Source organism: Corvus kubaryi, unplaced genomic scaffold, assembly GCF_017639235.1.
Source record: "Corvus kubaryi isolate FWS band 111438036 unplaced genomic scaffold, C.kubaryi_AGA036_p1.0 65110, whole genome shotgun sequence".
NCBI lineage: Eukaryota > Metazoa > Chordata > Aves > Passeriformes > Corvidae > Corvus > Corvus kubaryi.
The window spans coordinates 82,925-106,726 of record NW_024581773.1 but is presented as its reverse complement, the minus strand read 5'-3'; the positions used below and the strand labels follow the sequence as shown (position 1 = coordinate 106,726).

At 43.5% G+C, this 23,802-nt stretch overlaps 1 protein-coding gene across 1 annotated transcript in view; it reads left to right on the top strand.

Annotated features, from left to right (window-relative positions):
* LOC121673028 (usherin-like) overlaps positions 1–23,632 on the top strand; it is a 28,707-nt gene extending 5,075 nt beyond the window's left edge. Inside the window, exons 4-11 of the mRNA XM_042046044.1 lie at positions 10,751–10,960; positions 12,134–12,372; positions 12,961–13,178; positions 15,180–15,356; positions 16,293–16,376; positions 18,234–18,478; positions 20,573–20,803; positions 23,015–23,632. Of these exons, the coding sequence (XP_041901978.1) occupies positions 10,751–10,960; positions 12,134–12,372; positions 12,961–13,178; positions 15,180–15,356; positions 16,293–16,376; positions 18,234–18,478; positions 20,573–20,803; positions 23,015–23,104 (1,494 nt within the window). The 3' untranslated portion in view covers positions 23,105–23,632. The remainder of the gene's footprint in view (positions 1–10,750; positions 10,961–12,133; positions 12,373–12,960; positions 13,179–15,179; positions 15,357–16,292; positions 16,377–18,233; positions 18,479–20,572; positions 20,804–23,014) is intronic.
* Positions 23,633–23,802: the final 170 nt, after the last annotated feature.

Sequence of the window (23,802 nt, the reverse complement as noted above, 5' to 3'; positions counted from 1 at the left end):
TGCTGCCAAATTACCCTGCTGGCTTGTATTCAACTTTCTATCTACTAAGACCTTTAGGTCCTTTCAAGCAGAGGTGCTCACTAGTTGGTCAGTAATGCTGACCCTGTGAGGGTGCAAGAAGTTATTTCTCCCCAGGAGCAGGACTTTGCATCTGTCTTGCTGAAATTCCCATTCTCCAAGCCCTTCTGACTGGCAGATCTGCCCTTCAGCATATCACCTGGTCCCTCCAGTCTGGTGTCATCTGCAAGTTTGATGAGAGCACACTGTGTAGATCAGGTTCTTTGACAGCTCTGCTCCACTGCTGTTGCTTTTTCGTTTTTAGTAGCCAGAAACCATGAAGAATTAAACCTAAAATCTTGCTTTATCACATTATTCTGTCCAGCTGCTGTATGTATCTGTGTCATAGACTCACCAAGTCGTGCAGTTTGGAAGGGACATCCAGAAGGCATCTAGCCTAACTCCCTGCTTGAAGCAGGTCCAGATAGAGCAGGCTCTCAGGGCTATGTCCAGCTGAGTTTTGGATCAAGTCCTCCCTCCTTGCAGATGCAAGGATGGAGACTGTACAGCCTGTGTCAGCCGAACTATTGTTAGACCAGATTTCCTTTCTGCTTTAGTCAGGATCTGTGAGGAATGAGAATTCAAGTGCAGATGGGGCTGAGTAGACAGCAAGCATTGGTAGCAGACTCAAACCATACTTTTTAGGAATCTTTCTTAGATGAAGTAAAGCTCTCCAAGCTGTATGTTGTAGGTATTGGCTGTGTGATGTTCTCAGCTGGACTAACTTTTAATTATCTCAGTCAGAAGCTGTTTTTTGGGAAGTTGATACCACAGAGACTTTCTTCAGCCAACATTTTTAATGACTTATCAGTGAAAAATAAAAAAAAAAAGAAGCCTCTTGATCGGATTCCTGTGCTTTACTGTGCTGTATTCAAGACTTAGCTTTTTATCTTGGTTCTGCTCCATAACCAGGCTGAGCTTTTGATTGGAACTCTAAATCATTTTTGGTTTTTTTCACCAGTGGCCATTTATTTCACCATGAGAGGTTTTTCAATGCATCTGTTTGTCTTCTGCTGAAGTCACTTGCAGCAGTCCTCTGGGATCTACTCTGAGCCTCTCCATTGTTGACAATTTATATCTTGCCTGTGAGACAAGTTATTCATAAGTGTAGGGCTTGGCTTTTGCTATTATGCTGATGAAACCCAGATTTATATTTCACTTAAGCTGGATATTGATTCTCCTGTCTCTGCATTTGAGGCTTGTTTGCTGGACATAAAACTTTAAATGCATCTGAATTTCCTCCAGCAGAATGCAGATAAAATCAAAGTGCTGTGATGGGACTCTCTCCGGCATTTTTGGAGATACTGAGATTTAGTTCAATGCTCTAATAGCTTCTTTGGACCTGAAACCAGGACTTTTGAATATGGGGGTTTTTTGAGAGTTTTTTTCATTGGGTTTGTTGGTTTGTTTTGTTGTTTTTTGTTTGTTTTCCTGGAAACTTCAGCTGAATACTAGGTTTTATAAAATTAGGTGCAAAATTTGCACTTCCAGAAATGATGAAGTGAGTTTAGAAGCTCGTGATGACAAAAGGGACTATGGCCCTGAAATGCTTGATCACTATTCTTCAAGGAAGCCTATTTATACTTTAAGGGCCAGCATCTACATGAGCATATCAGCACCTACTAGGTTTCAGTGGGTTTTTACATGTCATACAGTGCCTACTGTTCCGTACTCCAAAACACTTAGATCTTCAAAATTCCCTCTGTTGGTCTAGTTGCACATTTAGATATTTGCATTTTCTAGAGCAACTTCTAGGTATTTGTTGGAATTCTGCCTGATATCCCCAACTCTATTAAATATGTGCTATTGCATCATCTCCTGAAACACCCCCTGACTTAAGCAAACATTACAACTCATGATGCCTAATGAGTTTGCAAGTGCAATCCTTTGATTCCTTGAATATTTCTGAAGCAGAATGTGTAAGCCCTCCTCAGGAGTCACTGAAAGACGTGTGCAGTGCTACCATCTAGCAGCCTATAGAGCCAAACCTGCTTTTCTCAGCTAAGGAAAGGCCCTTCCGAGCAGAGACTTTGTGGCATTTAGAGCAAAGCAGAGCTGTCACAGTATGGTGTGATTTCCATGCAAATGCAGTATCACTCCTCCACGATTGCACTTAATTGTGTTCTTAAAACTGCTTCTTTAGATTAATGGCTTAATGTCTTCCTGGTTTAGGACACATCCTTATTTCTATTTGGCAGGCACAGAACATGTAAAAGACCGAAGATTACAATTGTCCCTTTTCAGAAAGGTTTATGGCTCCCTGCAGAGGTTTATTCTCCAAGAGGACTGTTCAATGCACCAAATAGGGTCTGCAGTGCTGGAGCTGCCTGCCTCTGACCACTGTTGGAGGCACAGCATCCCTCCTGTGTGTGGAGTCCTTCTCAGCCTCCTGTTGCTGCAGCCAAGTGAAGGGTCTAGGAAATACCCTGAGACACACCAGGGTAAATATGTATTGGGTCCTCTCAAAGAGAAAACAAATCATATTTTGACTTTGTAGAGGTAAAGAGAAAAAAAATGGGTGCAAAGTCATGAAGATTAAGGAAGGACCAACTACATGGGGTGTAGAATATGTCAGCCCTCTTGGTCACTTTCCAATGCCAGGAAGGACACTTGGTTTACCAGCCTATCTGTCAAATTGTTGGCTGAGCTCCAGTTTGTGCTGCTTAGTTACTGACAAACAGGTCAGTGACTTCTGCAGTTTAAAATGGGGTAAAACTGGTTTTCCAACTGACCAGTGATGGATTGTCACCCATGTGTAGTATCCCTCATATCTGGCTCCTCTTCATTGTTTTAATTCCCCATTTCTTCCCATCTCTCTGACAGAAAGATGCACTGCAAAGCAGAGACATTAAAAAAAGAAAGAGTTCTTTCTTCCATTCCCTGCTTGTTATTTTGTTTGTAAGATTGTTTGTTCTTACAAGGTTTCTGCTTCCAGTTAAAGAGATTTTCTCATACTACATCTGCATTAGACTACCAAGCTTGACCTCAGGTTCTGAAAAGTAAAGCAGACATAACTATGTTGTTTCACTGATGCAATGATGATACCTACCTGAAATATCCTTTTGCAGAATGAGATACTTCCTTTCCCCTAGTAGAAGGCACACAATAGGGAAAAGGGCCATTTGAAACCATGTAATTTTACTCAGTAAGCCCCACCTCAGGCAGTATGTTTCTCTTGTCAACACAGTCTTAAATTCAGGTGTGTTGATGCAACAAAAGCTTGTTTTTTTTACAAAAGCTTGATTTTTTTTTTCATTAAATTACATACAGATATTAGACTGTATTTGTTGGCATCCAGATTTACCAGTGAGACTCTTCGAGCACCACTCTTGCAAGACCTCAGTAAATTGTGATTCTGACATATTCAAAACCATGGCAAGCTATCCTTTAAAAAGACATTAGTGTGAGTACCAGGGGAAAGTATACTCCAGGGCTCTAGATGGCTTGATATGATTTCCTTGATTGTATCTTTTTATTTATGAGGCATAATTTATGACTGCTGAAAAGCAAACTAAAATGAGTGATGACTAACTACAGCCAAAGTAATAAATCAGAAGCAAAGAAAGAAGTGGTGATTTTGATCGAATCTATTGAATTAGCTGTTGCCCTTAGCCATTACAGGTATTGGAAAGACCTTTTAATATCTGCTTATCTCTCTCATGGGAACTTGGTAACTATCTCATTATATACCCATAGGAAACAAATGATTTAATTTTCTATCTTTTAGAGTTAAACCTTTTTACATCTCTCATTAATTACGGACATTATACTATGTCATATGGAATGAGCTTCCTTTAAAATTTAGTAATTTTGTTTAAGTCCCAAAGTTTTTGCCTATTGTCTTTGCCTTCTCCAGAATGGGTTTAGTACTTTTATTATTAGCATTTGAACAGTGGAGATGAATAGCAATGTTAAGAGGCTCTAATTATCACAGTGCTGGAAGCCTGGACCTGAAATCTATCCCATTATATGTTTATGACCTCCATAAGGAGACTAACAATGTTGAAGAGGGAAAAGTTTGGATCTGAGAAGGAGCAATCAGAAAGCACACATTTGATTACTACCTTCTCTTACCCCTGCTCATGAATGGATGTGTTACTTTCTTTCCCTTGCCTTTGCTCTGTCTACCATAAACTGTGCCTACTTTTTAAACTTCCTGCTTTTCTAATACCTGCCTGACACTGAAGTGCCCAGATGTGAATACATTACCCCAATGCTGAATGCAAGATTTCGGTAGACATGCTCTGTGTTCTGAGCTCTGCTGGCATCACATAAGTAACTCCAAATTAGCCAGCCAGTACAGCAGTCAGTTCACAAAGACTTGTGAAGGATGCTGCAATTGATGGTGAGAGGGAGGTCCTTTGGTTTTCTCTAATTTCAACCAAGATTGTAGTCTCTTCAGTTTTCTTGAATATTGCTGTTTGAATGTAACCAAAAACTGGGGGCTGTGTTTCTGAATTTACTGATGTCAGATCTTATATGACCCTAAAATATCTTGCTATCTTGGAAAAGAATTATTCTGTGAAAACTCTGCATTTATGTAAGTGCAGGGTTAGAAATGGAACATATCTGAATCAAGAAATACAAAGCAAAGTTTCAAAGTAGTGCTGGGTCTTTGAGGTCTCCATGAAACAGCTTCAGAAAGAGAGAAGCGGTACAAACCACTCTGCTACAGTTTGTCTCTCCCGGCATGTGCCAAGCAGTGCCAGCATTTAGTCCTTTTTGGAAAGACCAGAAGCCACAGGTGTGTGAAGTCTTTGCTTGCCATAAGAGCAGAAATCCAAGTTGTACTTGATTCTTACACACAGAAGTAGAGTTACATGCACGTGTAAAAGGGCTGGCTTGATCTGACCTTGTGGTTCCCCAGAACCTATAGCCCTACATTAACTGCCCTACAGCTCTGAGCACTGCTCAAAGCCCAGGAGAGGTAGTGACTTACAAATGAGGCTTTTTCTAAGGCAAAAGGTTGTTTTCTGAGTGCCTGCAGGAACTTGGTGCCAGCTGCTGACACATTCAGAGCTGAGATCTTGTCTCTCAGAGAAGCACCTGTGATGGACCACAGACTAAGCACAGTATGAAGCAGCACAAGGCACAGTGCCTCTTGGAGGGAGCCAGAAGCCGCTGCTAGTTGGTAATCAGCTCTTTGGCTTGCTCTCTTGCAAACAGGAGGGGTGAGAAGCATCTGGCCTCCATGCTATGCAGAGTATCCCAGCTCTTCCTGAGCTGGGAAGTCAGGAGCAGCTCAGGACTGCTGCCTTCATTGAGGCGAGCTGCCCCCAGCACCCTTCTGCCCAGCGAGATCTCTCCAATAAGGGAGAGTTTCACATTCTCCATGGGCTGTTGGCTGCTTGAGGGTCCCCTTTGCAGGACTTTGAGTTCAAAGATTCCTTGCTACAGATTTGGGGTTTCAAGAGTGTTGCAGCAGATGAGTATGTGTGGTTCAGGCATGGAAGTCATCTCACAGGCTTCTTCCACTGTCAGCATCTACAGTAATGTGATTTTTGTGTATCTGTACCCCAGGTGATTTTGGTCCCCTTGTTTCTGCCCTTATAGGTTGTTAGCTCTACTAAGCCTGAACAGGTTCACCGTGTTAAGGTGACTCTCTTCTCAGAACTTCTCATCCTATTCCTCATAGGTTTTGCCCCTTCTTGCTGTGCCAATGAACCTTGAGGTTGTCCTGTGATCATTTTGAGTGACTGATCACAGGTTTCTTCCAGGAGCAGAGATCTGTGAAGGCTCAATTTATGATGGAAAAAACCAAGCTTAGTTACCTGTAACTGGAATTCTTCAGTCCTCTGAATATACGGTCTCCAGAGAGTTTTCCCCCCTCTCTTCTCTCTCTGGCTCCACTTCAAAGTGCAGTCTGAGCCAGGGGCCAGCAGATTGATAAAACATTAATTAGTAACCCTTCATAGCTGATTTCAGAGCCCTCTCCTGGTTTTTTTGGGACAGTGCAGCAATTAACAACAACACATCTTTTGGCAGGGTGCTGAGCCATGCACCATGATGTCAGACTTAATGCTTGTCGAGGAAGAATATTCAGAAAGTCAAGATAGAAGAAACTTTTCTTGGCTTTCTGCTGTCTATGTTTTGTCATTCAATACATCCCTAAGATGTGATTGCTTCTTGTTTGCCCCGTGTTCCTGTATTGTCTTTCATAATTCTAAGAAGATAATACTGCTGCCTATTACGCTCTTTTTATTTCTCTATTAATGAGGTTGAATATTTTCGGCGTTGATTATATCACAATTTATAAAGATTTTTTTTTACCTCAAACAGCTTTTTACGAAAGTCTAAATCATGAAATTTCAGTTTAACCAGGCTAGCCAGCCAACAGCTTCTATCCATGACTTTTTAGTGGTGACTTTTTGAGAAGCCATGAGCTCTGATTTTAAAGACACTGCTCATTGTGGATATTGTTGCCATGCTGCCCCATTTTTTCCTGCAAAGAAGTGGCTAAACACCAGTATTTCCATCAGTTCTGGGGATTTACTGCCCCGGGTTTCCAAACACTGACCAGGATTTACTTGGACAGCAATTCTCACAGGGAAATATTTGTATAACCATCCATCCTTTTACAGATGGTTGAGCAGAAACAAAGGGAGTTAAGGGAATCCAGCTAAGGTCAGTGTAAATCTGGAATTTAGATCCTCAGAAGTCCTGTTTAGCTGTCACAGCTGTCTCAGAAACTGGCGTTACAGACTCACAGATACCGAGGGGGTTTCTGCTGGACACATGTCTTGGCAGGGCTGAGTAGCTGGTGTCTGTCTAGAAGGCAGGCTCAGAGCATGTCTGTCTGTCAGGCCCACACAAATGTGGCCGTGACCTCAGCCTTTTTTTCCAGAGAGACAGGCATGTGGCAGCATGGTGTGGACATCAACTTCCCCTCAACCTCTGTAGGGAAGTGCTGGGCTGGGGAATCATGTCTGCTCCTGCTTGCTCCTCCTCTGCCCAGTCAACTTTGGTTTAACTGTGTTCATGGAAAATGAAACAGCTTCAAAGGGATCACTGGCAGCATCCCAAGAACAGAGATGGGTCATCCACTCAGGCATTCCCACTCCAGAGGGCAGCAGGCCCAACTGCCTCTGTTGGAGCATGTGATTGAACCTCAGTTACCTGACTCCTGAAGGAGTCCTTTAACCACTTAGCTGTAGTATGGAAGGGGATGAGCGTAGAGTCACAGAACCACAGAATCTCCTGAGTTGGAAGGGAATCACAAGGATCATCGAAGTCCAACTCCTGGACCTGCACAGGACACCCCAAGAGTCACACCATGCACCTGAGCGTTGTCCAAATCCTCCTTGAGCTCTGCCAGGCTTGGTGCTGTGACCATTTTCTTGGGGAGCCTGTTCCAGTGCCCAACCACCCTCTGAGTGAAGAACCTTTTCCTGGTATCCAACCTAAAGCTCCCCTGACACCGCTTTGTTCCCTCTGGTCCTGTCACTGGTCACCAGAGAGCAGAGATTGGTGCCTGTCCCTTCACTGCCCCTTATGAGGAAGCTGCAGGCCATGGTGAGGTGTCCCCTCAGTCTCCTCCAGGCTGCACTGGATTGGAATTGTTTTTACAAGATTATTATTAGAACCCCAGGCCACACTAATGACCTCAGACCTGGTGATGAGGTGACAATAAACTGCAGTGTGTGAGGACAACACCATCAGCTCAGGAAGATGCTTTGAAGGTTGCTCAAGTACAAGAGGCCTTGCTACATTGTTCTCACCGAAGGAAGGAGATGGAAGTGCATCAGGAGCCAGTTAAGGAGTATATGCATGTCATTGTCACCTCCCTGCTCACACAAGCAGGACGTCCCTTCATCAGTCGGGCTCCCAACCCACAACTGTGGTATCTGATACAGGGCACTGCAACAGAGGAGAGGGAAGGCGGCAGTGCTTCTCCAAAAACATTGCTGTTGCTTTTCTTCTGGTTTCAGCCCATTCCCAGGCTCAAAGCAACCACACACTCATATGCACATCATGTTCCCATTATTTTGTCCACAGTTTTCAGGACAGGATATGTCTTCATTTCTATTTAAGCAATTCAAAACTGCTGGCACCCAGTGATGAAGTTCTGGATGCAGCTGTGGAAGCGGAAATTGGCACTGGGACAAATGATGGCCTCCCCACTGTCATTCTTTCTTTCATTCTTTTTCCTTCTTTCTCTCTGTTTTTCCCAGGGGTGACTGGGCTGCTGTGACAGTAGAAACATTCAGGAATTCCAAGCCCTCTGTTTTGCTCTTTTACTTCCTCCGAAATGCACATTAGTCCTGCGCAAAATACAAGAGCAAATGAGATAATGGGGAACAGAATGTCCCAGGGTCAGAAGGACTCACCTCTGCTATAAATCTCTCAGTTCTGTGGCACGAGAGGACCACGTGCTGCTTGGGATGGGGATCTTCTGTGACAGTGGCCTTTTCTGGCTCCTGGCCCTTTCCTAGTGACAGGAGTGGGCTGCCTGGGGAAGAGGTCACAGCACCAAGCCTGACAGAGTTCAAGAAGCATTTGGACAACACTATTGGGTACATGGTGTGACTCTTGGGAATGGTCCTGTGCGGGGCCGGGAGTTGGACTCGATGATCCTTGCGGGTCCCTTCCAGCTCAGCTTATTCTGTGATTCTGTGACTTAAGACTTCTTCCTAAAAGACAAGGTGTATGCACCTATGATAGGTGAGGGATTGATGAAGGGAGTTCTCTCCATCCAACCCTTGGTGAAGCGTTTGTTTGCCAAGTGAGTTGCATCCCTCTCTCCTCCAAAATTCCTTGGGAATCCCATTCTGAAGCTGAATTCCTGTGCTACACAGGAAGGCTCTGCTCCTAACTCATCACCTTCACTTTAGTTGTGGGCAGCTTGCTCAGCAGGTCTGGTCCGTCACTGTTACACTCCCTTCTCATTAAGGCCAGAGCCTGGATATAACTGGAGCATTTGAGCCCAGGTAAGTGCTGAGCTAGTGCCAGTGCCACACTCAGAGCTGCTTTTTCCATATGTGGTTTATTCTTTCCACAAAGAAATATGCCCCTTGAAATGAATGACTGTGGGTAAATCTTTGTAGCAGCTGGAACTGAACTGAGATACAGGGTTTGACCTACTGCAGTAAAGTGAACAGAGTTTGACTTTATTAATAGTTCACAACAAAGATGTATTACTGATTCCACTGAAATGAAAGTGCTTTGGCTGAGCTTTTTATTGCAGGGCATCATCTGTACTTAGTATAGTTCTGTATGTTACTGATGGAATCAGGAAAGATCTTTGGGTTTGTAATAGGCAGAACCACAGCCTTCAAAGCCACTGTAGTTGTTTTTATCTGTTTTCCGTCCCATGGCTCCTTGTGCAGTATCCTGTGTTCTTGGAAATTAATATCGCAAGCTGGAAAGACTCAGGGTCAGTTTTGAAGACCTGGTACTTCTAAACCTCCTGGCTTTTTTCAAGACATAGTCCCAACATTCCCTTCCCCAGGACCAGTGCCCAAAGTAGATCGCATAAGAATGTGTTTTAGTGTAGTTAGAACTGCTCGACATGAAAGCTTACTAAGGAATACTTACACTAAAAATCGCTCAGACAGTCCTCTTGTATTGCCATTTAGATCTATCATTCTGATTGATCACTATGTGGTTGGCTAATATTGAGTCTAATTTAACCCTATATGCTCACACATCCATCTATTCTGTCTATTGTACCTGACATTCTACAAATTACTTACTCATGCAAATGATGACCTAAGGCAACCTTTTATGATATTCGTGTTTAATTATACAAATGCTTTTTGATAAATAAGATTATACATCCTTCCATATGTTTATTCAGTCCTTGATGAAAGCAAAATTTAATTTTCATGCAGATTTGTTGGAGAGTGTGTTTAATAAGTGCTGAGTTTTATGTAGTCTGCAGATCACTCTGGTTTTGGGTAGCTGACAAAATCAGTAGGCATAGTTCATAGAGACATGTGGGTTTTAATCAGGCCTAATTCAAGCTGCTAATTTTTGAAATCTTGGAACTGAAGTCATTGCCTTTGTGCTCATGCAATAAAGCAAATGTTGTTGTGAAAATAAATGAGAGATGCTGAATTAACTATACACTTCAGTGGGCTTTATTTATATTATGAGTTACTGAAAATGTTGCCAAATAACTGATACATTAATATTTTTAAGAGAAGGATGTTCCTGTAAAACTCACTGGTTCTAAAGAATAACTAGAGTTTGGCTTGTGTGATTCAGTCAAGGTGAACACAACTTTTAAGTGCCACCCAAGGCTAGGCTGAATTCATCGGGGCTGCCTGCATACATGAAGAAATTGTGCAGAAGGGAGAAATTGCCAGGACTAGATATCAGTATGTCTTTGAAAACATTGTCCTTGTTGATCACAGCTCCTCCAGGAGTCCTCCTGGCATGGTATGACACAGACAGTGGTAGGAATTTGGAGTGTGGGGATGAGGTGTGAAGAAGACACGGGAGCACACACTGCCTGAGGCATGACTTTTGCTTCTTTTCCCTAAGTGTGGCAGTGGGAAATATTCCACTCTTCTGTTAAAAAATCACTGGGTCAACACAGGTGCTGGGTGGCCATCAAGGGACATTTCCCATGGGTGCCATTGCACCATGTTTTACCCCGTGTCAGTAGAGCTGTAGTAGCCCCTCTGGCTAAAAGCAGGTGTTTTGTAGGCTTGAGTCTTTTGGTGACAGTTTCTTTGTTTTCCTGTCGAAGGTGTGGTCAGTAAACTCTGTGGGCCGGACACCAAGCAGCTGGTCCCGCTGCCGAACAGGCCCTGCCCCTCCCGAGGGCCTGGGAGCTCCCCTCTTCAACACAGTGGCATCCACTGTGGCTGTGGTGAGCATCAGCCCCCCTCTTAAGCCTAACGGGGTGGTCAGTATCTACAGGCTGTTTTCTAATGATACCACAGGGACTGATGTGGTGGTGAGTATTGTCAGCACTTTTTCTGTACTTCCATTTCCACTTGTATTTTCTAGCTTTAACAATTTTGTTCTTACAAGCTGCTACTGTTGGTCACAGACTGCCTTCCTCTCCTGGCCTCCCACTGTTAGCTGCTTTGCAATTCACTGTCCTGTCCATGAGCTTAAGCTGTCTGATTCCACATTACCCATTTATTCCTTCCAGTGCACTTGGCTGTGGCTGTGTCTGATTCAGCCAGTTCGTCCCAGTGGTGCGTGCATGGCCTTCCATTTCCATTCCCTCACACCTGCCATGCTGCTGGCTTGGCTCTGGCATCAAGAAGTACCAAGTGCTTCCCTTTGCTTGCTTGACTCTGTCCTTCCTATTTTTTGCTGAACTCTGCTAAATCACATGCTGCCAAATGAGAGCAGATGTTGCCTCTTGTTGGTGTTTCCTACACATTTTTGTTTCTTTGGCTTAAAATAAGCTATACCAACAAACGACTACGGTGAGAAGGTGAAATGGCAGTTCCTGTGAGCAGTTTCGGAACAGAGCACTGATTCCTTTGCCAGAAATGCCAGGTCTCCCTTGCTGAGCTTTGCAAAGTTTCCTAACAGGCTCACCCAGCACAATGTCTGTTTGAATGCAGAGCAGGATCATGTTGGCCCTTGACTTAGATGTACCTACCAGAGAGCACATTCTCCTGTCTGGGAGTGACCTGACCCACCAGACACACTGGTGTCAAGCTGCCCAGCACTGTTTCCTGCCTCCACATTGAGGAAGCCTGTGAGATATGCATGATTATTTGCTAGCGCATTTATCATGGAGCTATTTTCCACATTAATTTATTTTCTGCTTCAGTACCACTTTTCCCAGAGTCTTTCTTTAATGGTTTTCAGCTTCTTTGTTGCTGAGAATGACATTTCCAGTTGACATACAGTGATCACAGCTCAACTAAAGATGTCTTGAGGCCATTGATGGCATGGTCTTTTCCTTTGAAGAGTGTCCTTTAACTTCATAGTGGGAGAAAAATGCCGAGTTCCCATTACACAACAGCTGCATTAGTGTCAGACTTAAAGGACATGCAGAATCTTCTGTCCATCTTCTTCTGGGGTTAATTCACCTCCATAACTCTTATTTAGTATTTAGTACTTGTGGTGCTTGAAGCTGTGACAAGTTCCCTCTTAATTTTTACAGCTGTCAGAAGGGACTGCCACCCAACAGACAATACATGGGCTAAAACCTTTCACCACATACTCCATTGGCGTGGAGGCCTGCACCTGTTTCAACTGTTGCAGCAAAGGACCCATGGCTGAATTCACCACGCAGCCAGCTCCACCCTCAGAGCAGCCTCCGCCGCAGATCCGCACTGTGACCTCCAGGAACGCCTCTTTCCAGTGGAATGCGCCTCAGTCACCCAATGGCATTGTCACCAGGTAGGAGCTGCTACCCAGCTGAACCTGAACACCTTGGCTGGAGGTGATGCCAGAACAATTTCAGCTGGAATTGCATGGCTGAGAGCACTGAACAGTTGTGGCATCCATCTTCCTTCCTTGGCATGTTGGTGGTGATATTCCCTGTGGCCTGAACACCATCTGGGAAGTGTTTACATACACTGTATGTGATTGCGTTTCTCCTGAGCAGGATATTGTGGAGGATGAAGGTGGAAAGGATGAGCTCTTGTGAGTGGAGGTGATTTGTTTTCAGCTATGGTTGCATAGTCAAATAGTTCTGAGTTCAACTGGCAGTGAAGAGATAGCTGCAATCTGGAGTTACTTAGGCAAAAATCCTGACTTGCACAAGTGAGCAGCAAGGTAACAGGCGTCAACACTTTCATTGTGAGTGACTTATGGACCACCACAACTGCTCAGTTATCTGACAGTTAGGACCATAATCTCCAAGAGAAAAACTGGTATCAGGTCTATTCTTCTCTGGTAGCCAGACAGCAATTAGGATGAAATGTAGAATTGGTTTTTATGTTATTAAAGGCCCTTCATTCATAAAAATCTCAACTTTGTTCTCAGCTATGAGCTCCACGTGTACATGGCGTGTCCTCTGAACCTACAGCCAGCAGTGAAGGCTTGCAGTCCGGGCCCGACTGAGGTGAAGTACACAGGGAAAGGACAGAGTGCCAACGTGTCCAACCTAGAACCTTACACAACTTACAACCTGCGAGTTGTGTCCTACAACTCTGTTGGCAGCAGCGCTTCTGAATGGATCGGATTCACTACAGAAAAGGAGCGTGAGTATGAGAAGTGGTTCATAAACCAGTGATGCCTGCTTCTGAGGTCTGGGGCTGCACAGAGCCAAATGACTTCCCCACCTTTGGGAAGGAGGAGGTCCCCAGAAACCTCTTCTTCCATGTCCCTGATGACTGTCTCTCTGCTGCACGTTCATTGAAATTCTGCTCTGGGGCTTAACTGCTCATTCCTTCAAAAATATTTCTTTGCTCATCATCTGATGTCACATCCTCTATCTTGGGAGCCTGGAAACCTTTTATTTTACTGAAAATGGGCAGCAAAGCTGTAGAACATAAAATGTTCAAGTATTACCAGAAGGGTGATGTGTAGTAATAAATATACTGTCATAAATAATCCCTTGGAAAAGTGGAGATCTTGAAAGAGACATGGTGATTGTTTTCAGGAACACTCTTACTGTCCTAATTCATGCCACACTTCTGCTAGGTGTCATAAAAGTTTTCCTTGGATGTCATCTGAATGACCGGATGCTTGTAAGCACTGAAGTAAGAATTTGTTGCTGTCCAACCACCGCAGGCAGTGCTTTAGGCCATGTGGGGGTATGCATGGAAATTAAACATGCAGGACCTGTGCCTACAGGCAGAATAGATTTTGCCATCAAAACTGAATTTGTAGTAGTCTAACATCAGCTTTTATTAAAAAGATCTATAGTGCTGTAGCCAGAGTCATTCCATAACAGATGAGATGGGCATTTCATCTCACTCTGTCAGGTCAGGGCAAAGATGATGTTCACTTTTTATCTCATGTCAGGATTTCAGAATCACCTTCCTAAAAATCTCTTTTGCATAATTTGGTAGTTCTGCCAAGTAATTACTAAAAACCTGTAATCTGATACATCCTTAGCTGAAAATTTCAGGTGGAACAGGCCCAGATTTTCTTTAATGTCACCACTGAAAAAAGGACCACACCAAAACCAAAGCAAAGAACAAAAAAAACCAAAACAAACAAACAAACAAAAAAACCCAAAAAAAACCCACCAAAAAACCCCCCCACAATAAAACAACCAACCAAACAAAAAAACAAGCAAATAAAAGAAAGATCCCTTATCTCCAAAGCTGTGTTTTATTAAATTGCAAGTTAAAAGGCTGGAGCACGATTATGAACTTCTAAATGGAGAAAATTCATAAGGAGCTGGTGAGACACATAGAACAAAAGGATTTGAAAGCAATTTTTAAACCCCCACCCACTAGGTCCAAAGTCCTCTTCTGTCAGTCTTGCTTTTCTTGCCTTGCTGACCTCTTCACACCAGGTTTCCAGAGTCCCTCTGGCTGTCTCCTTCCTTGAGTCCCTCTGACTGCTTCCTCTTACCTCCAAGGCTTGCTTTAGTGACAGTGGGCAATTAGCAGCAAAGTGCAGCTGGACAAGCAGCTTTCTTATGAACAAACCAGCAAATACGGGGCAGATGGCTTAATGGCAACACCACAAGAAAGGACCTCAAACTTAAATGAAGTTTTTTGTCAGCAAGCTGATGAACTCTTCTTCCCTGAAGTGAGTTCTGGGTTTCTTTTCTCTCTGCCTGCCATCTGTTCTTGCTTTTCTGAAACCCCATGTTTTCATGTATGCGCATGTGTTATAGATGATCTTGGCAATTTCTTGGGGCTTGCAAAAGAACCCTCTTCATAGCAGTTCCCACAGCCCAGCCTGCTGCAGTCAGGCTTGCACAACCTCCTGTGTCTCCCTGTCTTCTACCTTAATTTACACAGTTTTAGTGTCTGTACCACATTCACAAAGGCAAAGGGAGGGAGTTCAATATTTGTTTTCAGGATATATTTCTGCTTTCTCAGTGCAGAGGCTGGCATGCTAGAGCAGCTTTTTCTATTCTCCTTGTATCTTCCCTAATCATACACATGGATATGCGAGAGAGGGAGTGCATGTGGCAGAGAGCTTGTATCATGCAGAATCTCTTTCTATTCATTGTATAACTCAGTCACTGAATCACTTCCAGCCTACTGGCTAGAAATGAGCTCTTTTTCCTTGTTTTGCAGCACCTCGGTACATAGCTCCGTTCTCTGTGGTCAGCAATTTATCCACCATCCACATCGACTGGAGCCGCACCTTCATGCTGAACGGGCGTCTGAAGGAGTACGCGCTGACGGAGAGCGGGCAGCGCATCTACAGCGGCTTCGACACCGAGCTCTACTTGCCAAGGACATCGGACAAAAGTCGGTTTCCTACCGCTTCCTCTCGGGGAAAGTCTGTTGAGCTAAGTTAATATTAGTGTGTGCTAAAATTAAAAAAAAAATCTCCATTGCAATCCCAAGCTAAGACCAAAGGAGCATACAGGCACACCAAAATGTATCTAAGCAAATCCTTGAAATAACATCCATGGAGCTGAGCTTTCTCTTAAACATCATGCCTGACTGGGTGAGACTGTTTTGATTCACTGTGAGGGTCAAGCTTTCCCAAATCCTAGAGCTGTTGTTGCAATTCCGTCCTTCAGGGCTATGGTCTGGGAAATGTACAGAAATCTTCAGTTTCAGGAAAGACTGAAGCTTGAATTTTCATTTGAATCAAATTAAGTCAGTAGCTCTTGGAACAATTTGCAGTCTTTAAAATACAAGGAAACTATCAACAGGGGAAAAAAGGAAAAGAATAATCAGCAAGAAAAAAGTTTTCTGTTTTTATGACATTGGGATTTTGTATGTCAAAGAATTTTGTAATACATTTTTTATCTTCCTGATTACTACAATGGTGCTAATACCCTTTTTTTTTTTTTTTAATTCAAATGTTCTTAAGATGTTTGTTTTAGCTATGAATGAAGTACGAGGAATTTAAGGCAAAGTGATGAAAAAATTGAAAGTTGCCAGTTACATTGGAAGAGGGAGAATTGAGTAGTGAAAGAAGAACTTATTTTGTAGTAACATCATAGTGATGATTGCTTATGATCTGCCATAGTTCATAGTTTAGAAATTCAATACTCATGTGTAAAGAATTGTGAAGCTCTGGTCTGGTACTCAGGTGGGTTATGATAGGTTATGTGCTATTCCTGCCTTGGTTTTTTAGAGCTGGCTGTTTACTGGTGAATCATGGTGAAAAGGCAACCTCTACAGAATTTTTATTTCTGCTGCTGACAGTATTTTCTAATTTTTCTTGCTCAGCCTTTTTGTTTCAAGTGACCTGCATGACCGATGAAGGGAGTGCTGTGACACCGGTCATCAAGTACAATGCTGGAGAGGGAGTTGGTAAGTGAAGAAATTACCTAGCACCTGTTCATTTGATGTGTTTGTGCTCGAAATTTGACATGTAGTGCATGCCAGGCAGGATAGCATCTCACTGCAGTATCAGGGGCTTTCTTAGGGCCTTGTGTATGAGGTATGTGTATAATGTGCTTTTTTTGCCATGTATGGATTTCTGTTCCTTTACACCACAGAATCCTGAGTACTTTAGGTTGGAAAGGACCTTTAAGATCATTGAGTCCAACCATCATAGAATCATAAAATGATTGGGTTGGAAGGGACTTCAAAGATCATCTACTTCCATGCCATGGAGGACAACTTCCATTAGACCAGGTTGCTCAAAGCCCCATCCTGCCTGGCCTTGAATGCTTACAGGGGTGGGACAATTCTCAAAATTAGTTTCAGATCCTCTCCTCAGATATGTAATATTTTTTCTTTTATTTTTACCTAAGTATATTGCTCCAAAATGTTGTGCTTTTTCCTGCTAAATAGAATCTGCTCTCTTCCAGATTTAATTTCCAAATTTGGATCATCCTGAATTTCAGTCCTGTCCTCCAAAGTTCCTCCTCAGTTTGACAGTGAAAATACACATCCTCTCTCCTTCCAGTATCCCACCCAACCCAGTAAGGGACATATGCCTGCTCCTTTCCTTTGACCAACGAGCAGATTCACCTGGGATGTGTTCCCCTAGCCAGTTTATGAGAATGTCAAACTAGACATTGTCAGGACCCAGTTTATAACACCTGCCACTTCCCTTCTGTCCACGAGGCTTTGGCCTGTTTTGTGGAAGCGAGAGAGTTTGGTGTGGTGACATCCTCTTGTCCATTGAGTAGTAGATGTCTAACAGTAAAACGTTCCAGGTTTTTTAAGTCCTTAGTTTTCTGTTAACCAAAGCCAAGTTCAAACCGTTTCTAGCTGAATTAATTAACTGGTTTAACTAAGTTCTTTTTCATGTAGTATCTTGTCCAGCTTTTTAAAATAGATCTGCCTTATATTTGCAATTACTCTTTACTCTACATTTCCCTTATATCCCTTTTCATGCTTTCACTCCATTATCCTGCAGAATTTCAGGCAAGGCTGCCTTAAAGGCATTATAAAATGTTTTCAGTTGCTCTACGTCCACCACCTTCCATCCTCTGCCCCTTTGTTCTTTTGGTTGTTGCTTTTACCCAGAGTTTATTGAAAACTTGAATGGCACTGTAGGGAACTTGCAGAGAAGGCTTGCAAGCAAAGGTGTTGGAAATTCCTTGGCCAAGAGTTTGGTTATACATGTAGGATTGCAAATAACCAGAAATCCTGTCACTGAAATTCCTTACACTTGGGTTGTGAATGAGTAAAGCCAACCAAGTGACTGTTTTGTTTTCGAGCAGGTGGGGGATAGGAGTAGTAAAATGTTTCATGTTGCTTGCTTTTGTATTAATGTATTAAAGCCTTCCTCCCTCTCTTTTGTTAACTGCACAGGCCTGTAACTGCACAGTTGTTCTGCAGAGAATGTCCTCTGTCTGTACCGCTCTGAAATTACCGTAGTAATTTCCACTCTTCAAGGTTACTTGGAGAACCCATTTTTCCTCACATTCCACCACCACCACCTCCTTTTGGAAGAGCTGCTGATGCAGTGGTGATTTCCAGCCTAAGCAGCAATGCCAGAGCTTTAAGCAGGGTCTCTTGAGGGTAGTAAGTTTTTTATTACAGCCCGCTAGCATATTGAACCATTATGCCACCTTGAACATAAGTGCAAATAAGCACATGACGACAAAATTACTTAAATTTCTGCCTAATTTATTAGCGAGGAAAGGGATAGCATATTGTTAAATGCTTCTTGAAATAACTGTCCCTTTCTCCCCTAATCTCTCTTTTTTACAGGTCTGATCTTGACAACACCTGGAGAGAAGGACAAAGCAGAGTCCAAACATGCAAAATTCTACAACGAGTTGTGGTTTGCAGTGCTGATGGTAGTTCTAGGATTGATCCTCTTGGCTATTCTTCTCTCCTTAATTCTTCAGAGGAAGGTCCACAAGCAACCCTACGCACGAGACAGGCCTCCTTTAGTTCCACTCCAAAAAAGAACATCACCAATGAGTGTGTATTCATCAGGTGAAACCCATCCGGTATGTTTGGAAAAATGCAATGTTGTGTATCCATGATGTTATACTTCTATCTGCCCCGTCAACACACACATGGACTTTTTCTTCCTCCTTCCAACATTTTTTTGCACACTTGGTTACCAAATGGAGACTGTTCAGTGTAGGGAAAGGACTGCCTGGTCCCATATGGGCCATATCTACATGGGCACAGAGAGCAAGGTTACAGGTGCTTAGTCCAAACAGAGCCCTGGGACACCTGGTCTGCAGGCCCTGAAATGCTTCTGATGCCTAAGACAAACTTTGGATCTGGAGTCACAGAAAATGCAAAGCCACTGCTGTCACCTCATGTTAGTTGACATCTGCAATAGAGCTGAGAAGTCTTTGGCATGCTGTGAGAAGGTAGGTGAATGGCTAACCAGGATCAATCTGACAGTCTTTGTCAGGTATCCAGGAGATACGCCTGCAAAGAACAAGACTTAGGGAGAGGCATTATTTCTTGCCAGTATCCATCTACCACCCAGCTGGACTGCTCTAGGACAAGCTGCATACCAGGAAGGTTTGGAGTAGAGAGAGTAATTAGGGAAAAAGCTAGGGAATTTCACAAAATGCATGTGTGCATTTGTGCACAGAGACCTACAGTGGGACCATCAGAGAGGTGGGAGGGGAACTACTGGGGAGTGACATAGAGGAAGATTTTGTATCATTTTTTTCATGAAAAGCTGTAATTCTGAAAAAAGCCACATAAAAAACATGTTCCATCGTGTAGCAGAGTAGTAGTGCTATTCTACCCCTTGAAAAAGCAAAACAAAAGCAAAATGGCAATTGTTATGGGATTGAGAATGGGAGCAGCCATGCCTTCCATTTCCATGCTTCTTCCCAGGCACAGGCCATGAGATGATTCTTCTTCTCACTTCTCAGCTTCTTTTTCCTGTGAGCGCCATCAAGCAGCAGTGACTCCTGCATCCTTCATGCATTCTGTTCCTTCTTGTCTCGGTGCCAAGACACTGCATCTGTGCCTCAACCAAGAAGCTCTTGGAAACAATGGGATTTCCAGTGTGCCCCTTCTCCTGGCAAAGGCTATGAGCATAAGAAACTTATTTTTTTGGTCTCATGGTTTTGATTCCTTTTCCTCTACAGTCTGTCATCTTGTGTTATTCCTCTTGACTTTGAAATGTCTTTGCTGTTGGCATGCCTGCACAATTCCCTTTCATGTTCCTGCCCTTTCTTTTCTTTGTTTTGTTTTTTCTTTTTCCAGAAGCTCATGAACTTATTAGAAAGGAAGGTTCTTTAGCACAGCAGTTGAAGGACTGATCTGAGAAGTTAGGACAGAGCTACTATGGAGTGGCAAAACGGCTTGTTTTACAACTGTTAGTGAGGTCGTGGCAAGCAATGCTGGCTGCCCACACGGTACTTGACCACTTATATAGTGCCTGGTCTTTGCCAGTTCCCCTACTGCCCCACATTCTGCTACACTGCTCTCCCTCACAGAGCTGCAGCTAATTCACACCCTCTGTCAGGTACACCTACACTGCACCTTGCCCTGCCCTAATGCTTTTCCTCCCTCTCTTTAAACTCAGTTTGAGACCATTGCTGACACGTCCGATTCATCAAGCAGTGTCACTCTCAAAAGATACACGATGCACTTTGAGGTAGAGTCCTCAGCTTGCAGAGTGGCCAGACGTGTGATGTGTCAGATGACCCAAGCATGCACAAAGGCATCTGACACTGCATGTTTCTCCTGGTGGGTGCATGATTTTTCCCCGATCATGAAAAGGTCTGCAAACATCCCCTTGCTGTGCAACTCTGGGCTATCCTGGTAATCAAAAATCTTTGGACTTCTGTTTGTTGGTCCTTCAAAAAAAAAAAAAAAAAAAATAGGAGGAAGAAGAAAAAAGTTGGGGAAAATCCTGGTTTAGCATTGGTAGTTTTTTTGTTTGTTTTGAATGATATGATTGTTCTATAGTGGGGAATGGTCTGGGGTTTTTTCTGTTTATAATTGTGCATGATTTTTGAGGCATGGTTTTCTCTGTTCTCCTCCATTCCTGCTTTGTTTTTGTTCAGATAAAGTATTCAAAACCATGCCCTTTATTTATTTATTACTTTGTGTCTTCCTCACAGGGACTAGCAGATACGAAAATTCCAGGGGCTGGTTCTCCCACAAGCAACCGCAGTGTCCGTATCACGCCTGGGGGAAGGAGGCCCAGTCAGGGCCAGCTGAGTCGCACGTATTCCCCCACCTCGCTCCATCGCAGTGTCAGCCAGCTGCTCGACCTCTACGACAAGAAGACTTTTGAAGAATCACCTTGGGATGCCATCCTTCGCAACCATCGCACTACTGGCCGTGGCTTGGTAAGGGCTCCTGCTTCTCTGGGACGCTGCTGTGCGTCACCTGCTAGAGATTTGTCTGTTCTGTTGGAATCATATAAAGGCCTAAGTATCGAAAGTTCCTGGAGATACAGCCAAAAGGCCTAGAAGGACATGGGCAGAGGTTAGATCCTCAAAATTCTTCAAGTCTACTGCTCTCTTCTAGAGTTGCAGGTGCTCACACACTGCTCTTAGAGGATGCAAGGGATCCATGTGCATCTCTTTATGGTTTCCATTGAACTATTAACTCCATGGTCGGCCGAGGAAATGCACCTTGAAGAATTCCCTTCTATTTGGTGGGCTTTTTTTTCCATGCATTTCAGCAAATGTCTGAGGTGGGATTGTCTTGGCATCCTTCACACACTTAATGCCAGAGGCAGGAGCTTGTATTCTAGTGACTCCTGTTCTGTTAACAGGGACTCAACTGCTGATGAGACCTGCTCTCTGTCCTCTGCTCAGTCACAATGCAGAGATTATGTGAATGCTCAGATCTCCTGGTGTGTGACAAATTAATTCAAACTCTGCCCACATGGGACTGGAATGATGCTGGGGGGCAGGAAAAGTATTTCTCTTTTAATATAGGACAGGACTAGACAGTGTCATCAACAGGGATCTGAACATACAAATACAAGACATGATTTTCAAGCCAAGGACAGTGATGGCTTCCCTTCCTTTGTCACGAGGAAATGGGCTTTTTAACTTCCACCCTTCCCATACCAAATGTGTGAGAAAGGGTTCAGAGGTCAGTGAGACACAAAATTAAGGTTCCTAAAAAGGACTCAGAATGGGGGTGAAGGGTCTGTGTAGTAGTAACAAAATTAGATGGAGTGTGCAAGTTAGTGAGTGGATCTTGTCCAAAATGCAAATTAACTGGAGGATAGTCTGGCCATAAATCTAAGGAGCTTCCTCAGACTTTCACCTTCAGTATACAAAAACAGCTGGAAGGGCTGAAACATACAGGCTTATCAAAGTACAGGGGTGTTGGTTCCAGCACTGCCAAACCCACTTAGACGCCAACAGCAGGACCAAGGAAGTTGATAAGGCTTAATTAAGAAGGCTGTAATAACTCTAGGCAAAACCCCTATAGGTACAGGTTAACCTTCAGCCTGCACTCTGCAGCTCATGGACTTCCCAATTCAGAGGTATCATGAGTCAGCCTTGCCATTTTCTCAGAGCTATCACATCCTTGTGATTTAATTCCTTGGGGACTAACAACTCACCCAGGGTGTACCTCTCTATGATCTCATTAGCCAAAAGAACAGCTTCCTGCTGCTGAGAGGAAGCTCTTGCTCTACCCATGTATCTTGGGCTGATACCATGACTTAGGCAGCAAACCCTGCCATACGCATGCTCGAATGATTTTTAAAATACTCCAATGAGCTTCAGGAGTGGCAGAAGCAGGAAAACAAAAACTTTCATTTCCTTTTGGTAGCAGACAACCCTGACAGCATGAGCTCAGTTTTTTATCTGCTCTTCTGTCCATCCTCTGTACATTGATTTACATTGCCCTGAACCAGAGTCTTTGCTCCCGTGTTGCTCAGCTACTCTCTTGCAAACAAACATCCTGCAATGCTTTTGACTCAGTTCTTCTCTTTATTACACTCAGTAGCTTAGGAATGGTGGTTTCAAAGTTTGGTTCACCCCCTTGTCCAGCTTGCAAATCAATATAGTGAATGGCTGTAGAGGCCCAGGACACAAATCTGCAGTAACACTGCTCGTGCCCTCTTTATGCTATAGAAACAATTTATTTCTCTCCTGCTTTCAACTGTCTCTGGCCTAATGTAGGAGTGCAGGTGGAAGCTCAGACACTCCCTTGGAAGCTTGAAGAACAAAATCTTACCTAAACCACGTGTGTGATGTGGTTGTTAAGAAAACAAAAGTGTAAACATGTATTCTTTTCATAGCTCCAAGTTCTCAGTACACTGTAACAAACACTATATTATTGACCATTTGTCAGATATATAGAGCAATTGAAGTAATTGATGGTATTTTTTTTACTGTGAAAATCTAACTGGCTTGGATTCAGGTGCTTGAATGCTTTAGATTCTTATCTTATCCTGGGAGGAAAGGGAAGACATTAGAAATGCACTTATTTATCTACTTAAGAACTATTTTTAGTGGATAGGAGGAAAGAGAAATACCCCTTTAGTCTGGTACAGCTGTGGTTGACATGCTTCTTTTTTCCCTTCCTTACAGTATGTAGATGAAGAGGATCTTGTCAATGTCATCAAAGGCTTCAGCACCGTCACCAAAGAGCACACCACATTCACTGACACCCACCTCTGAAGAACAAAACCACCTTTTCTAGAAAATGGAAGTGGGTAACTTGCCAAAAGCAGCCTGCATGGCCTTTGCAGGCAGGGATAGGTCTGCCGTTTCCCCACCCCATGCCTTGGAGTTAAAAGATAAAACTTTTTTTTGGGAGGGGATGTGGGAGGGTAAGTTGGCCTTTTTTTCAACATCTCTTTCACTGTATAGTAAAAACTGTGTGCTAGCACTGACACCTCAGAAAGGTAAGAGAACAGTCTGAAGATCCCTAAGTCATACTGTAGTAAAAGACTGTGAAGGTAGAGACTCTCATCTTTGTCACTCATCCAGCTTTCCCAACTGAGGAGGGTTGTAGGGGCACAGGAGGGAGGGAGGGAGGGGGGCAGCATGTTTGGTAAAGAAAAGTCTTTTACATGTCCAAAAACCAGAATGTGGCTAAAAGGGGCCTGCGCGGCAGGATCTCCATGTTGTCTCCTGGCCTGACAGAGCTCCACCACAAAATTGTGTTCATGCACAGGTGAATAAACAGCACTGAAGGAATTCTTATGAAGTTGTTCTAGCCTTTGTGTTCTCTCACTCCCTCTTCCCCACCCTCTCGACTCAAAAAGCCCAGCAAAAGAGGTCATTAATAAATGCTGAACTCCAAGCATGCTTTTTCACTTGCTGTCACATCCTTCCCTTCTGCTTATGTATTACGAATTCACAGGCAATAAAAC